The sequence below is a fragment of the Tachysurus vachellii genome, chromosome 11 (genome assembly GCF_030014155.1).
Source record: "Tachysurus vachellii isolate PV-2020 chromosome 11, HZAU_Pvac_v1, whole genome shotgun sequence".
NCBI lineage: Eukaryota > Metazoa > Chordata > Actinopteri > Siluriformes > Bagridae > Tachysurus > Tachysurus vachellii.
This window is the reverse complement of record NC_083470.1, coordinates 19,582,837-19,598,102: the sequence shown is the minus strand read 5'-3', so window position 1 is coordinate 19,598,102 and position 15,266 is coordinate 19,582,837. Positions and strand designations below refer to the sequence as shown.

Sequence of the window (15,266 nt, the reverse complement as noted above, 5' to 3'; positions counted from 1 at the left end):
ATGTTCATATATATGTTGATAAGAGGAAGTAAATTTTATAATTTAAGTGGTGCAGTTTAATCTGTAATCTTTGTGTTATACCTCAAAGAGTAAGAGGGGAGGGTGTGTGTGTGTGTGTGTGTGTGTGTGTGTGTGTGTGTGTGTGTTGGTGCCCTGTAATGGGTTGGCACCTCTTCCAAGCTTTTGCCCCCATCTTGTGTCCTAAGTCTCCTGGGATAGACTCCAGGCTGCCTGTGACTCTGTGCAGGATAAACACTAGAGAAAATGGGTAAATGCTTTCCAACTAGACTTTGGAAAGTTTAGACAAGACAACAGATAAACTTATGGTATCAGTATTTGTGAATCGAAACTCTCCGGAAAAAACAGTGGACTAAACTGTAGCTTTCTTTGTCACACTTGTGGTATCCTTAAACATCCACCTTTACCTGTAGTATGTATTATTTTTTTTTACAACAAAATGTACCTTTAAACCTTTAAATTACAGTTTAGTAATCGCCATAAGAGGTCGCTTAGTGTTTCTTAACCACCAGGGGGCCATGAGATTTATAAACTTAATAAGCAAAAAGCTCACTGTGGGATCGTTTCAAAGAAAAAGAGGGTTGATGTCTATCAGGCATTTTATAGGGTGAAGTATCAGTACAGTCCAGACATATTATATCTGCCATGTTGACATTGTCACGTGACCTACAATGTCAGAATAACCTCGAGAATTGTTTTCCCCAGTAAACAGTTTTACTCAGATGATGTTAAACTGATTACCTATTAAGTCATATAACATTTCTTACCTACCGTTTTATGAATACTGAGAATTCAGATATAATAGCACTCCTTTTGGTCTACTGTGTAGTAGAATATGTGGGATATTCAGATGCAGTTCTAATGACTCTGGACCGGAAATCAGTTTTCCAAATGGCTTTACTGAGGAACTTAATGCACTAACACTGAGGCCACGAATTAAAACTCTATAGATTTATCATGCTTTACATTGCTTTCAGGTTATTTGTACAAGTAAGACGTTTCTAAAAATGTCTGTTGCACTTTTAAAGGTAAAAAAAAAAAAAAAAAAAAAAAAGGATGATAATATGACACAAGAGAAAAAAGTCCAAAAAAGTTTAGTAACAATACAGATTAGTACTATATTGTTTGAGAGTTATAGTATAGAAGTAATGAAAACAGCATATATAACTGAAGCCGGAAGATCTGATTAAATCCTGGCTGGATTTCAATATAGTAGTCTACAGCTGCTTTCCTTTCCAAATACTTCTGATCTCAGTTGGAGTAATGTGAAACCGCGGAGGTGTGCTGAAAGGGGGGGAAAAAAAAAAAGAAAAAGTGCAGCTCCACAGTTTGGAGCACAGCCAGTCGCATCAGGCTGAGGAGAAAGAAGCGTTGAACACTTCTGCACTCTATCCATCGAGCAGGACAAACCCGGACAAATTCGCAGGTCAGATGGAAAGCAGTGGAATGAAAGAGGAATAGATGGTGGAGAAGTTGAGCACGTGCTGTTTGCGGGTACAGTTTTGGACGGAGACATGGTGCGGGGAAAGGGAGAGTTGGCTCTGGCTGTGGCTCTCGGGCTACTCGGCGTGTGTTTAGCGGCCATGCAGCAAGCCGCAGCTTTTCCTGCCTGGATGTTTGAGGTAAGCTGTGAGTTTGTTTTTCGCGCTTTACTGCAAGACTTCACATTAAAAACTCTTTCGTGTTAAAGGGCTATGGCACCGGAGTCTGAATGACAGTCAGCTCTAAGGTCCAAATAAAGAGACTTGTTCCTTAGACACTGCACGAGTCAGGGAGCTTTTCTGTGCATGGCTTTTTTTTTTGTTTTGTTTGTTTGATTCAGTTCCAAGTGATGGAATTGAATTAGATTAACATATTTGCGTACATCCAAATATCATCTGAGCATGTTTTCTCAAAACCGTGAATAGATCATCAATAACCCCATTCACACCTGAGCTGAGTGTCAAATCTCTAAGCTTTGCGTCAGGCTCTTTATCCACTGCTCTATTATTTATATTCATTCTATAGTTTAAGTTCCTTTCACGCTCTTTCTTCTTGTATAGCAACACAAACATGTTCTGATGAGAAATGTTTTCATATTGCATTTTCCCTTGTGTATAGGTGTAACAGAAATGATACTAATAAAAAAGGTAGGAAAGTAAGCAATAGATTCGTTGATACAGTAATGAGATTTGTATATATATATATATATATATATATATATATATATCTGATTCTAAATATATACAGTCTAAATATGATGTAGATGCTGCATGATCAATGATAGATCATGATAGAGCAATATGGAAGAGGTATAATAGAAAAATGGCTACATCCAGTGATGTACATAAGTATGAACAAAAATAATGTACAAAGTTTAGTACCAGGAGAAATACACGAACATCAGAAATATGTGGAATGGACATAATGGTAGTAGTAATAATAATATGACAAAGAAAAAATCTGAATTAGTGCAGAACAAGTCTGATAAAATGAAAAAATACGACAAACAGGAATCGGAACGTATAGAATAAATTTCCTTTATACTGTATAGCAAATAAAGGGGGGCACGGTGGCTTAGTGGTTAGCACGTTCGCCTCACACCTCCAGGGTTGGGGGTTCGATTCCCGCCTCCGCCTTGTGTGTGTGGAGTTTGCATGTTCTCCCCGTGCCTCGGGGGTTTCCTCCGGGTACTCTGGTTTCCTCCCCCGGTCCAAAGACATGCATGGTAGGTTGATTGGCATCTCTGGAAAATTGTCCGTAGTGTGTGATTGCACGAGTGAATGAGAGTGTGTGTGTGCCCTGCGATGGGTTGGCACTCCGTCCAGGGTGTATCCTGCCTTGATGCCTGATGACGCTTGAGATAGGCACAGGCTCCCCGTGACCCGAGGTAGTTCGGATAAGCGGTAGAAAATGAGTGTGAGAGAGTGAGTGAGTGAGAGTGAGTGAGTAGCAAATAAAGGAACAGAGTAAAAGACTAAATGATGGAGGATGGACAAGGCTACCATGATGCCTACCAGGACAAATTTAAGGACATAGGACAAATAAGGAATTAATACAAGCAAGAGGGTTTAATTCAGCTTTAAAACTGAAATGGAGGAGTTCTTCTGACACTGGAGGAGCAAGCGGATATAAAAAATTTAAAAGTACGATGTTTAAAGATTAACATTTATTACATGTAAGTCCAGTGTTCAAGATTTGTATATTAAAGTCCTTTAGGGTAGAACACCATTCTTTCAAAAGGTATTTCCTGACGTGGTGTTTTAATGATGGTGGTAGAAAGCGCTGTCTAATCCGTCAGTTCAAAATCTGCCATAGGTATATAACTGGATTGAGATCTGGTGATGGTGAATGTCATAGCCTGTGATTAACACAATTGTTCTCCTCATCAAGCCATTCAGTGAGGTCTCCTTCCCTGTAGATGGGGTGGAGTCATCCTGTTACAGACCAGTCCCATCAGGATAGAAATCTTTCATTCATTTCTAAAATCTCCGTCTTTGTTTCTTTGCATCATCATCAATCGTTGCTAAGGGTTAACAAAAGACATATTTATTACATTCGTGTACAGTATGACTCATGTAAAAGCTGCATTCATTGGAATCAGTAAGCAAAGCCACCCAAATCCCAGCTTATTGTTCAGTGAGTCTACTTGAAGCATATTCAGTAACAACTGTAAAACAAGATAGGTATGTCGTTAATAAAAGAAAATAATACATGAATGATACACCAGTAAAAAAAAATTGTAAACACTAATCTAATATGCACCCATCACAATTTATTGCTTAAATATGAAAAGCTATGATAGCATGAGCATTTTATCTTAAACATCTGGCCGAAAATTTTTATCCAAAGTAGCTTAGGTATAGCTGACAGTCAAAAAGTTACAGGTTCTGCTCAAGTTCCCCAGTGGTGGTATGTGAAGTTTTAAGGATTTAGGATTTGAACTCAAAGCTTTTCATATCACTGCTGTGACTAATCATTCACCAATGTTCTAGTTCACTAATTTAATTGCTTCAAAAATAGCTTTTCCTTCCTTTAGTCCAACTAGACACCAAGAGAAACCGTTAACCAAACTTCTACTAAATTGGTAAAGACTGTAAAGACTGTCAGGTCCATATGGAAAGACTTTTGTAGATGCTGACGTCGAGCGATTTTGTTTAAGATCTGTGACGGTAAACACTGCTTGAGTCAAGTGTAATGTCAGGTTCAGGTTTAGTGGTTTCTGAGTTTATGACAAGAAGGTCTGTGAAGTAGTCGCACTATTCGGTGCTCGGTTTGAGCAGCACATGCCAAGACTCTGGTACTTTCAAACCATTCTTTAATTCCCCAGGCTGAATCTGCTCAGCCTATAATAGACTGTTTTGTCTTGGATAAACAAGAAACTGCTTTTCAGGTGGTGTTTCAGAACAGATTTTCCAAAGTTGGCTCCATCCTTTTGATTAAATTTTAATAGAATTTTTTTTTTACACACACAATCATACAGAGAAATACTAGTGAAATGTGTTTAAAGTAGTGAAATGTGTTTAAAGCATTTAGGAAGCAAAATCCGGCATGGGGTTCTGAATCCTAGTACATCATACATACTAGAATCCTGACTTACAATATAGAGCTAAAGGAGCTGTTCATATAAGCACGGAAAAGTCTTTGAAATCGTAACTCAAAATCAGTTAGCTTGGCTTACTACAATTAGATAAAAGATAGCCTGGCATCATGCAACTCCTATTCAAATATATCCACTTTCCTAGAATGAGTTACTTAACATATTGAGCCAGATATCTTTTTTCAATTGTATACGCTGATGGACAATTGGCTCGTACACTGGCTCATTCATACAATTAGCCAATTAAACTAGTCATGTGGTCGCAGAACAGTGCATCAAATCATGCAGATACACGTCAAAGGTTTGGGCCATGTTTTTGGTCCAGATGAGCTGGTTTTCTGAATAAGTATTTCAGAATGGATTTCTATAGTTTGCACAAAATGGTGAAAAAACATCCAGTGCCTGGCGATTCTGTTGGTGAAATGACTTGATGAAGAAGGTCAGAGGTAAACAACCAGACAGAAAAACATGTCCGAATGCACAAGGCGAAGACATTGCAGTTTGGCTCCACTGGATACAGGCTCACAGAATTTGGACAGTTTCTGAAGATTGAAGTGGATTGGAAAAAAAAAAGTTAGTTGGCTGTATGATATTATTAGTTTGACATTCAAGGTTTTGCAATTTGTTCCTCTGTGCAGTTCATGACACAAATGCTACAAGTCTGAATAGCACACAAAATAAACCCTTCAGCGTACGACAGATTGCCTGATCAATGAAAATATTTCAGGACTGCGGATCTCCTGGGATTTCAAGCACAACAGTTTCTAGTGTTTATACAAACTGGTGCAAAAAATAAACAACAAAAAACATCCAGTAACCAGCCAGAAATGAGAACTGCCAGACTGTATCAAGCTAAGGCTACTGTAACTCATATAATCATGGGGCTTCAACAGCAGAAGATCACATCGGTTTCCACTCCAGTCAGCTAAGAACACTCTATTCTGGACACAGGCTCACAGAAATTGGACAGCTTCTGAAGATTAGAGGGGATGAGAAAAGAAATATCACCTGATCTGATGATATTTTGACATTCAAGATTCAAGGTTTTGCAAATTGTTCCCCTGTACAGTTCATGAAATAAACACTACTAGCCTGAATGAGACAAAAAAAAAAACCTACAGCATACAACATTTTGTGCTGCAATCCAAGCCGGTCCAGTAAAGTAAACCCGCCATCGTTCGAGGGTCCGGACACTGCCACGCTTGCCTTGGACTTCGGATGTCATTTTCCATTTACTTTTTTTTAGAAAAAAAGAGAAGGTGTCTGCCAAGAGTGCAGCTTATAACAACAAGCCTGAAAAAGCATGTGATATAAAGCCAGGCTACATGGCCTGTTTTGGGACTGTTTCCACTCAGGAATGTCTCCTCTCCAACACTGGCCCAAAAAAAAAAAGCCGTCTGTCTTCTCTCTTTCTCTATAAACTGCTGTTATCAGTTTGTACAAGAAATCCAGATGGGTTATATTGACCAGGGGATTAGCATAATGGAAAGTTCATCATCGCACGTTGCAACACATATAGACATTGTTTCTGCGTTACTCTTCATCTAGCATGGAGTTCTTTTGTAAAATGTGGAAGAGCTTGACGTTTCATTCCAAGTCTGTAAACTTTTAACCCAGACAATTTTCTGGCTAACTGTGATGTGTGATGTGTGTTCCAATGTAGAGGACTTTCAAGAATTAGGTTACTTTATCTCTAGAACACAAGTTATACAAACAAACAAACAAAAACAAAAGAAGCGAAGGAGATTTTACTTCACTTGTATCCTTAAAAAAATATATAGTTTCCTGAAAAAACATCCGGAAAAATGTTCTTTGCTTTTATACCTGCTGAGTAAAAGTTGAAAGTCATTTGCCTTTTATGGAATGTCTAGCGCATATGTGAGAGGCCATAGTGGGGACTGTTCCAGTGGAGAACTGTGATCAAAAATTTTTATTTCCCCTGCTTGTTCCAAAGTTAAGCTTGCCAGCTTGTGAAATGACAAAGCCACCAGAATTTTCGACTGTCATCCTCGGAGAGTTACATAAGAGCCACGTGTAGAGCACCGATTCAAACATGCACGCTAACTGCAGAGGTTGTAACTCTGCGGTAGATGTTTCAGTTGTAGCAGTATCCTTTATGAATGTCTTTCATTACAGCAGACTGTCGCAGGGCTTGTGCTGGCTGGCTGGAAGAACGCTTCAATAATTCATCTCGGTTTAATACCACGTCTGGGCCGGCGTGTCTGTGCTGTAGAGTCGAGGAAGCTCCTGTTTTGTGCATGCTGTATCTGTCTACGAGTGCCATATTACACAGCTCGCAGGATGGTTTTATATTTATTAGCCGCTAAATTAAAAAAAATCATTTATTCGTGCTGTATACTTTTACTGTATTTTAGCATGACCTCTATTTGTAAACACGAATATTCCTATGACTGACAATATGCTTTTTTTTTTCCTTCTTGCCAGAAAGGTTCACAGGGAAAATCAGTTTACATCAGTTGTACCAGCGAGAGCTTTTTCACCTTGTACTTAAATCTATAGCATTCTTTCATGCATCCTTAGTAACTGCCTGGTCAGGAGAGTGATGCATTAAATCACATCGTCTTATTCAGTCGACAGATAGCTTATTTCAAGTGTTTATATCTAGAAAGTAGCCAATATTTAAGCTTAAAATGAATAAATATACCTCAGGCTTTATGTTACATAATGTCTGCATAATGAGAAATATGAAATAATCTTTCCTTTGCTCAGGATGCAGTCACTTTTTTAAATTCTAAAAAAAAATTTTCAAGATTTTTTTAAAAATGTATTTTACATATAACTAAAATAAAATAAAATGGATTTTTTTTCAAATTGCTGCCATAAGAACAATAATAATAATAATAATAATAATAATAATAATAACAAAAACCTCTTAACATGCTGTAATAAGAAAAAGGTTGAGAACCTTTAACTGATTATTTTCCTACTGCAGCACGTAGGCCATGTTATGTTTTATTCCTAACATGTTAACTCTAGTATCTAGAATGTCAGCAATTAATGATGGTGGATATATTGGAGAACGCTTTCAGCTTTATGTATACAGTGAAATACAGAGTCTGATGTACTTTTAATGCGGCCCCTGCGAGATTCATAATACTACATAAAAGACAATGTGACCTTATTAAAAAAAAAAAAAAAAAAGTTGTCACTAAATATCCAGTAAATATCCAAAGGAATGATTTTATTTCCCACATTGTTTCAACACATTCACTGTAACTCCCACTGGACATAATGCAGGTTTTCAGGCAGAATGACAAGTCACACAATCCAAAGGGTTACGTAACATTTCTTAAATAAAGCTTCCGTCTGTTTGCATACTTCAAAATCAAATCTATTTGACTAACTCCTTCAAGATGTGCTTCTGGTTAACAAGCCCTTCAAGCTATTAGAGGAGTCTGTATCAAATATAAAACTGTATCAGGAGACGAGTCACGCGTATCGGAGCAAACGTGTCACAGGCTTTTTCCATTTGGATAATCTGAGATTTTTTTGTCCAAGGAAGAAGCTCACATGTCTGGCGTTTTGATCATTGGGATCCGCAAAGACGCCCGGTCTCACGTGCTTCACCTATCCAGGAACAAGCGCTACACTCTGACGCCGGAGAAACTCAAGTGGGACAAATTCAAGCTAACTTACAAGTACGCAAGCTGTTTGATTTAGCATTATGTAAAAAAGTCAGTGAGAACTTCTTAATATTAATACATAAACAAGAGGTTCCATTTGAAGGAAGATCCGGCGGTTGAGATTTCTTAACGCTTACGATTCCTTCTGCAGACTGCTGTCATTTCCGAGGAACCTGATGAATGCCAGCGACACGCGCCGCGGAATCGCCAAGGCTTTTGCCATGTGGAGCGACGTGTCTCCTTTCAGCTTTAGAGAGGTGCCCGACGATGACGAAGCTGACATCAAAATCGGTATGAGCATGCGGCTTTTAAAAAGGCTTTTAAAACCGAAGCCATTTAACGGAGAGACGTACATTAAGCACAGAATTAACAATGACAAATGTGTGCTAATTTGTAATTCTACATCATCAGTGTTTATAAAACTACACTCTTCCTGTTGAACACTGATGTCCCAGTTTGCTCAAGACAACACAACACAAAACCTTATAATATGCAACAACAAAACAACAAAAATATCCTTTATAATGTACAATATAAGAAGGTTTTATAATGTGCCTGGATTATAAGGCTGATTTTGTGATGTGATAAGGAACATTTATGTATTTTTAAAAACAGCAGTCTGTAACAATTATTTATCCATTTATACTTTAAGCGCTATATGTTCAGGTTTTGTGAAAGTTGCGGCCAAAAAGGCTTGATTTTTACCCGAATCGGCAATAAATCAGGATAAATTTTCCTCCAAAGTTTTGCTCTAATTTCCGTGACGCGACTGTACGACACAGGTGACCCAACACACCCTCTGTCTTCTTTGTGATTTGTATAATTGAGATGTATATTTATGACTAATCCAAGATGCAGTTTCGTTTAACAAACCATTACAGCAACGAGAGCAGAGCGTATCGTAAAAAAATAGTGAAGCAGATTTCTCTCAGGGAATGCTCACCTAAATTCCTGGCCTTGATTGCAGACATCATTTGTTAACGTATCATGTCTGGAAACTCTCACAACCAAACACAAGTGAACAGGGTATAATTAGTTCCATTCATTTGAAATGGCTCTAAATCACTTTAGTGACAGAAATGCGGATCAAGTCCAGATTTCGTGCCCCATCTTTGCTGTTGTATTCTTCGTTAGGAGGCCAACATATTTGTGGCTAGGCACAAATGCAAGTTGGACAAAAGTAGCATAATGTCTCGTTAAGGGCCTTTGCTCAAGGGCCCCAAAGAGATGACAGTTATGGACTCTCGGACACGAACACAGAACCTTAGCCGCTATTGGCTCGTTTTAAACAAATGAACTGGAAATGATTTGCACCAGACCTCTGAGATCATTGATTGTTAATGATGAATATTAACATGAACTAAATATGCTCACATGTGGCAGGCTGGGAAAAAAAGTTCAGGGAGGAAAAAAGGCAAAAATGACATACAAGAGAATAAACAAATGATCAGGTTCGACCCAAATTGAGTTTTTTTTTTTTTAAGAAAGCATATTTAATTATTTAATTTTTAAACCAAAATAACAGTAATGTCTTTAATTAGGTTGCTTTGCCTTTGGCTTTCTGCCAAATCCAGTATAGCAAAACATATTGGTAAACGCATCAAAATCCAAATCAAACTAGCTGTCAAAATGGCTATAAAACTAGAAAAAAAAATCACTTTAACATTTCTGACTGACTGAATCTGGGATTGTTTATTCACTTATGGAACAGTGAACAGGGAGGATCGAAGAGACGACATTGTGATGCGACTCGTTTTAAAGCGACTTTGAGCTCCAGGGATGAGACTAAAACCGGTAAAAAAAAAGATTCTTTAAAATTGGGCTGTAAAGTTTTTTCCCCCTCAAAAGTAGATTAGTTTGTAAATGCTGAGAATGACTGGTGTCTTTCAGAGTCGAGGGGTTACCAATTTCACTAGACAAAAGGGATTTCCCAGGTCTCCACACATTCTGGGTTAAAATCTATCTTTTAATACCCATGTTGAATTCATTCAGATTAGGTAAATCCTAATTTAGGATGGAAATGAGAGGTAAATTGGGCTCGTGTCTCTGCCAGGCTCACCCACGTAAAAACCTATTAACATTAAAATACTAATAAAAACAATATGCGGCCCAACGGATTGCTTTTAGTGGGTTTTAATGGACGTTTGGCAACACGTTGGACGTTCCGGACCAAAAGAAATGTGGATTTTCAAAAGTACGTGTCAGAGAAATTAGAAATTACGTGAACTTCTGGGAGATGTTGAAAGTTAGTAAAATTGAGGACTCCTTTAAGTTTATGTTCCTAAGGGCCTTCGACGTCGTGTCGATCCGAGGTCAATCGTCGATATTCATCGGTCTGATCACGAGTTAAGAAAACAAGCGCTCTGTTTCTTTTGGCAGGCTTCTACCCAGTAAATCACACAGATTGTCTGCAGTCCTACCTGCATCACTGTTTTGATGGCATCACAGGTGAACTGGCTCACGCTTTCTTCCCTCCTACCGGAGAGATCCACTTCGACGATGACGAGTACTGGATTTTGGGGAACATGCGCTTCAGCTGGAAGAAAGGCCAGTGATTTTTCAATCAAAAACTCCTCCATCATCACGTACATCAGTTTCAGATCTCATTCTCGGGCCTTTGTTTAAACAATTCAACACCACAGCTTCACAAGTATTTAGCCCAGATTTATTTATTTATTTATTTTATCTCTCAGACTCCTTTTCTCGTAAATGCTACATTTCCAGCACAAGCAATTTACCTCCAAGTAGGAAAAGATTAAACATTCACTACAAAAGCCACAGAGCATGTGGCATAATTGCTGTTTTTCCACATCTTGGCTGTGTGGATGCCCTTGGAGTAGGAGTTGTTGATGTAAATGTCGCTGGCAGAAAAGGGTGAATTAATATTAAACAAATCTGTAATCTCAGCTCAGGGACCACGCAGCAGTTAATGTGCTCAAGCTAAAGAAAAAAACAAAAACATCAAAGCAGTCTGTAATGGATTTGAATCAAAGGCCTTGGGCATCAGTTCAGAGCCTCTCTGTTGACATTTATTGGAGAAGAAAACGTCCCCACAGGCAAATCCATTCTAAATAGTTCATAATGAGACTAAATCACACGGACGGATGAAGACTTTTGATCGACCGTAATATTCTCTTAATACAAGAACCCTTTTGGTTTGTCCCTCTGGGGGTAGAAATTCACAGGATCCTAGAAGATAATGTTTTCTTCCAAGTGGATCCATTTTAGAATGCTAACATGATCCATGAAAAAACCCTCACCGAGAGTGCAGTATAGGTCAAGCGCAATGTCATCTCTTATTTAAAAAGTCTAGGTGTCTTGTATTATTAAGCAGCTGTGAGTGTGGAGGCAGGCAGGCACTTATTTAGGAGTCTGCTCATCATGCATACAGTATAGTTATCCAAACAGCCAGACATGTGATAGTAGAATACATAAAATCATCCAGATACTGATCATGAGCGTCGATTGAAGTTCTCAGCAAACAGCAAAATGATGGAAGATTTCAGTGACTTCGACCGACGCATGGCTGTTAGTGACGGGTCTCTAGAGATTACACCGTTTCAATCCTGTGCCCAAGACAGCCACAGATTCCTGTTTTTGAATGACTCAAATGGAACCCAGCGTGGTTTTATGCACTTTATGCTGTTTCCACATGATTGCCTAATTTAATAATACCAAAAATGTGCAAGTATACACTGGACAGACTGGCGAGGAAGGTCATTTAGACCTTATACGAGTGTGTGTGGGTGTGTGATTGTTTTTTGAACAGGGGTCTGGCTGACTGACCTGGTGCATGTAGCAGCTCACGAGATCGGTCACGCGCTGGGACTGATGCACTCGCAGAACCCGACAGCAATAATGCATCTCAACGCCACGCTGACCGGCCGCAAGCTGATAACGCAGGACGACGTCTGGGGACTCCAGCGACTCTACGGTGCGCAGACAGAACAGCTGGTTTCTTTTAATACAGTGTGCAGTGAGTCACCAAGACAGGGTCTTGTAAAAAAAAAAAAAAAAAATGCATGATGATTCAATGCTTGGTAATTTTGAAGAAGTGTCTTGGCATGGAATATTAATGTTCTCAGAAACGTGCTCAAAACAAATTCTTTCGATTCCCCCAAAGGTAGTCACAGCAAGCGTCTATCTACTTCTGAATATTTAAGGCTTCTGTTATATGTCCTTGTTCTCCCCTTACTAATTCTTCGGTCTCTCCCTGCAGGTTGTTTGGATAGATTATTTATCTGTCCTGCTTGGGCCAGGAAAGGCTACTGCGAAAGCAAAAGGCGGCTCATGCAAAAGCACTGCCCCCACAGCTGTGATTTCTGTTACAGTAAGAAAGCTCGAGTTTTTTGGAAATTCTTCAGAAACCGATCCTCTGTGAAACTCGCCATTGCCTTAGCCAATCAACTCTCAGTTACACTGATTGTGCCTTAACCAGAAGCAAAGATACTCACAGGTGGATTTGAAAGAAATCCAATCAAAAGGCTTTTAAAAATTCTTAATTATTTAATAAGGTTTGGTTCGTTTAAGCCTGCAAATCTCCCAACAACAAAATTCAACAGTGGCACGTGTGTATCCTTTTGATTTAAAAATCTCGAAAGACATTTTGAGGACCAAATTTTCATTAGGTTTTGACTTGTAATCATCATCATAATCATCACTGTGGTCATAAGACGACGACAACAACAAAAAAAAACCCTCACAAAACAGTATTATGAAGAAATGATAGTACTATGAACGTGATGATCCAGTGTGATTGGCTAGTACACATGATCATCACGCCACACGAGACGCGCTCAACTCAGAAAGCGCCGGCCGTGAGTTCAATGCATTTCTTATGGTAAGATGGAAACATGGCGTCTTTTAACCCAAACAGCAGATAATATATTGATCAAGTAGCTCAGATAAATTACACATACTTTCACTAATATACATTCGACATGGTTTGGAACTGATAGATGAAATTACTGCGTTTATCTCGTCATCTCAGCCGTAACAACAGTCCGGCTAGTTTCAAGCTGTTTACATAGAAACAACTTATTAGCTGACTGAAATAAGAGACTTCACATGTTGCGCTTTAATTGAGCCCTAAAGAACACTTCAAAGCCTTAAATGATGCTTTAGAGTCAGTGGTTTCAATTAGATGATGAAGATTCTCAGTCATGGCTCAGTAAAGTAGATCATCTTGAGGAATTCAACACTTCTGAGACAGGTCAATGTGCTAGAACACCACACTAAGGGAAAATATCTCCATGTCAAGCCAGACTGGTGCAAAAAAAAAGCTGAGAACCAGAATAGCAAGTTCCTAGTCTGGTTCTTATTGCAGTCAGGGTGAAATCTGGTCTTTTGGGAACATGTTTTGCATGATTACAAGCCACTGAAATCCCAGCATGTGGCTTGTGGGCTTCAGTCACACAATGATCAACATTGTGTGGAACAGGACCAAAACATCTGCGGTTACGACAAGAAATAAGGCGGTAAGGTTTCCAGATATTTCCACATCCAACAATGTGGATGACATGATTATTCATATGCAGAACTCAGGGTAAACATAACTTAACAATGTCTGTGGTTGCTCTTTTTTTGGAGATCAGTTTGGCTTAAACCTTGAGAAACCTGGATAAGCTTCCAGGACATGAAGATTAATTCCAGAATATGTTTTTAAAATACACACGTTGCAGACGTTACCACATCGCATGTCAGTGCTTAGTAATTGAGATTGAGATTGTCATTATGCCAAAACAGCGTTCCCTTTTCCTACCGTCGCCCCGACTCCAAAGCCACCACGGACCAAATACAAGCTGGTCGCTGAGGGAAGGAAACTTACCTTCCGCTGTGGAAAGAAAATCGCAGCAAAGCAAGGAAAAGTGGAGTGAGTGTGATTTTTTTTTTTTCTTTTTTGGGTTTCATTTCTAACTCAATCAATAAACATAATCTAATGGTCCACCAAGAATGTTTACCTTCATCATCCACTAACTAACCTTCACCACTTTGCTCTCTGTAGCTGGTATAAAGACGGCGAACTGCTGGAGTTCTCTCACCCTGGCTACATCACCCTGAAGGATGATCACATTAGTATCGTGGCTAATGCGATCAACGAGGGTACGTACACCTGCATCGTACGGAAGAAAAACAAGGTTTTGACAACCTATTCGTGGAAGCTGCGGGTGCGCTTCTGACCAGGTCGAGCGACTACAATAAAATAAATACTGACGGAAACCACAGACTGGTTTTGTCCAAGATGAGTGCTCCATTCTCTAAAAAAAATAAAATAAAAAAAAAAAAGTCTGTGATCAAGTGCTGTATATGAGGAAAAGGAGGAGAAATGACATACGACCAAAGGCTTACGTTCACCCCGGCACCATGGAACCTCAGATACTCGGGCACATATTTCCTCTAGATCCATACAAAAGCTATCAGTATTCTGACGTCAGGGTTTTTGTCTTTCTTCCTTTTTTTTTGTAAATTTGTTTCCTTAGGTTCTAAATAAAAAATTTATTCTTGAGAAGTTTGGCATTTTTGTGGATCATTTGGAAAACCAGTTCCCCTGAATTAAATAAACTTCTTGATGCATGAATTCTACCTAAATTATAAAACAAGAGAAAAAAGGAAGACAAATATCCGTGTTTAAACTCTTAGATTCTTTCTAATCAAAGGTAAATGCAAGGAAGCAAGTTGCTAGATTCCTATTTGGAATGTTTTGGTGTAAACTATTTGTGATACCGATTAACCGTTTAAACACTCAAGCTAGTGGTGAAAATGAAAGGAAAGCCATAGTACGTACATCATTTAGAGAGAGAGAGAGAGAGAGAGAGTTGGGGGGGGGGTTTATAGAGGACATTTCCATAAAATCTGTTGCATAGCCAGAATTTATCACTTGGTTAACATGAAATTGAGTGTCTAAAAGGCACACGATTAAAAGACAGGCATGTGTACATGACTAACCATGTATGAAAGTATGAAACTAAAATCTTCAGATTTTCAGCTTTACAGAATCTCACAATAACAGGTTTCACATTTTCACC

General features: G+C 38.9%; 1 protein-coding gene across 2 annotated transcripts; it reads left to right on the top strand.

Annotated features, from left to right (window-relative positions):
* The first annotated feature begins 1,288 nt into the window (after window positions 1–1,288).
* mmp23ba (matrix metallopeptidase 23ba) lies at window positions 1,289–14,749 on the top strand. Of its 2 annotated transcripts, none has more exons than XM_060882104.1 (8): window positions 1,289–1,640; window positions 8,117–8,256; window positions 8,393–8,532; window positions 10,621–10,788; window positions 12,011–12,175; window positions 12,461–12,571; window positions 13,987–14,113; window positions 14,246–14,749. In XM_060882104.1, the coding sequence occupies exons 1-8, from the start codon at window positions 1,533–1,535 to the stop codon at window positions 14,418–14,420; spliced, it is 1,134 nt and encodes a 377-aa protein (XP_060738087.1). In that variant the 5' UTR covers window positions 1,289–1,532; the 3' UTR covers window positions 14,421–14,749. The 2 variants fall into 2 exon arrangements, with proteins under 2 accessions (XP_060738087.1, XP_060738088.1); XM_060882105.1 differs by having other exon boundaries at window positions 1,306–1,640; window positions 8,121–8,256.
* Window positions 14,750–15,266: the final 517 nt, after the last annotated feature.

Excerpts from the sequence above, each read along its gene's own strand:
- mmp23ba (XM_060882104.1), top strand. The coding sequence starts at position 1,533 with ATGGTGCGGGGAAAGGGAGAGTTGGCTCTGGCTGTGGCTCTCGGGCTA. Across the intron at positions 1,641-8,116 it reads TTCCTGCCTGGATGTTTGAG|GAAGAAGCTCACATGTCTGG; the intron begins GTAAGCTGTGAG and ends TTTTTGTCCAAG. Across the intron at positions 14,114-14,245 it reads GCAAAGCAAGGAAAAGTGGA|CTGGTATAAAGACGGCGAAC; the intron begins GTGAGTGTGATT and ends TGCTCTCTGTAG.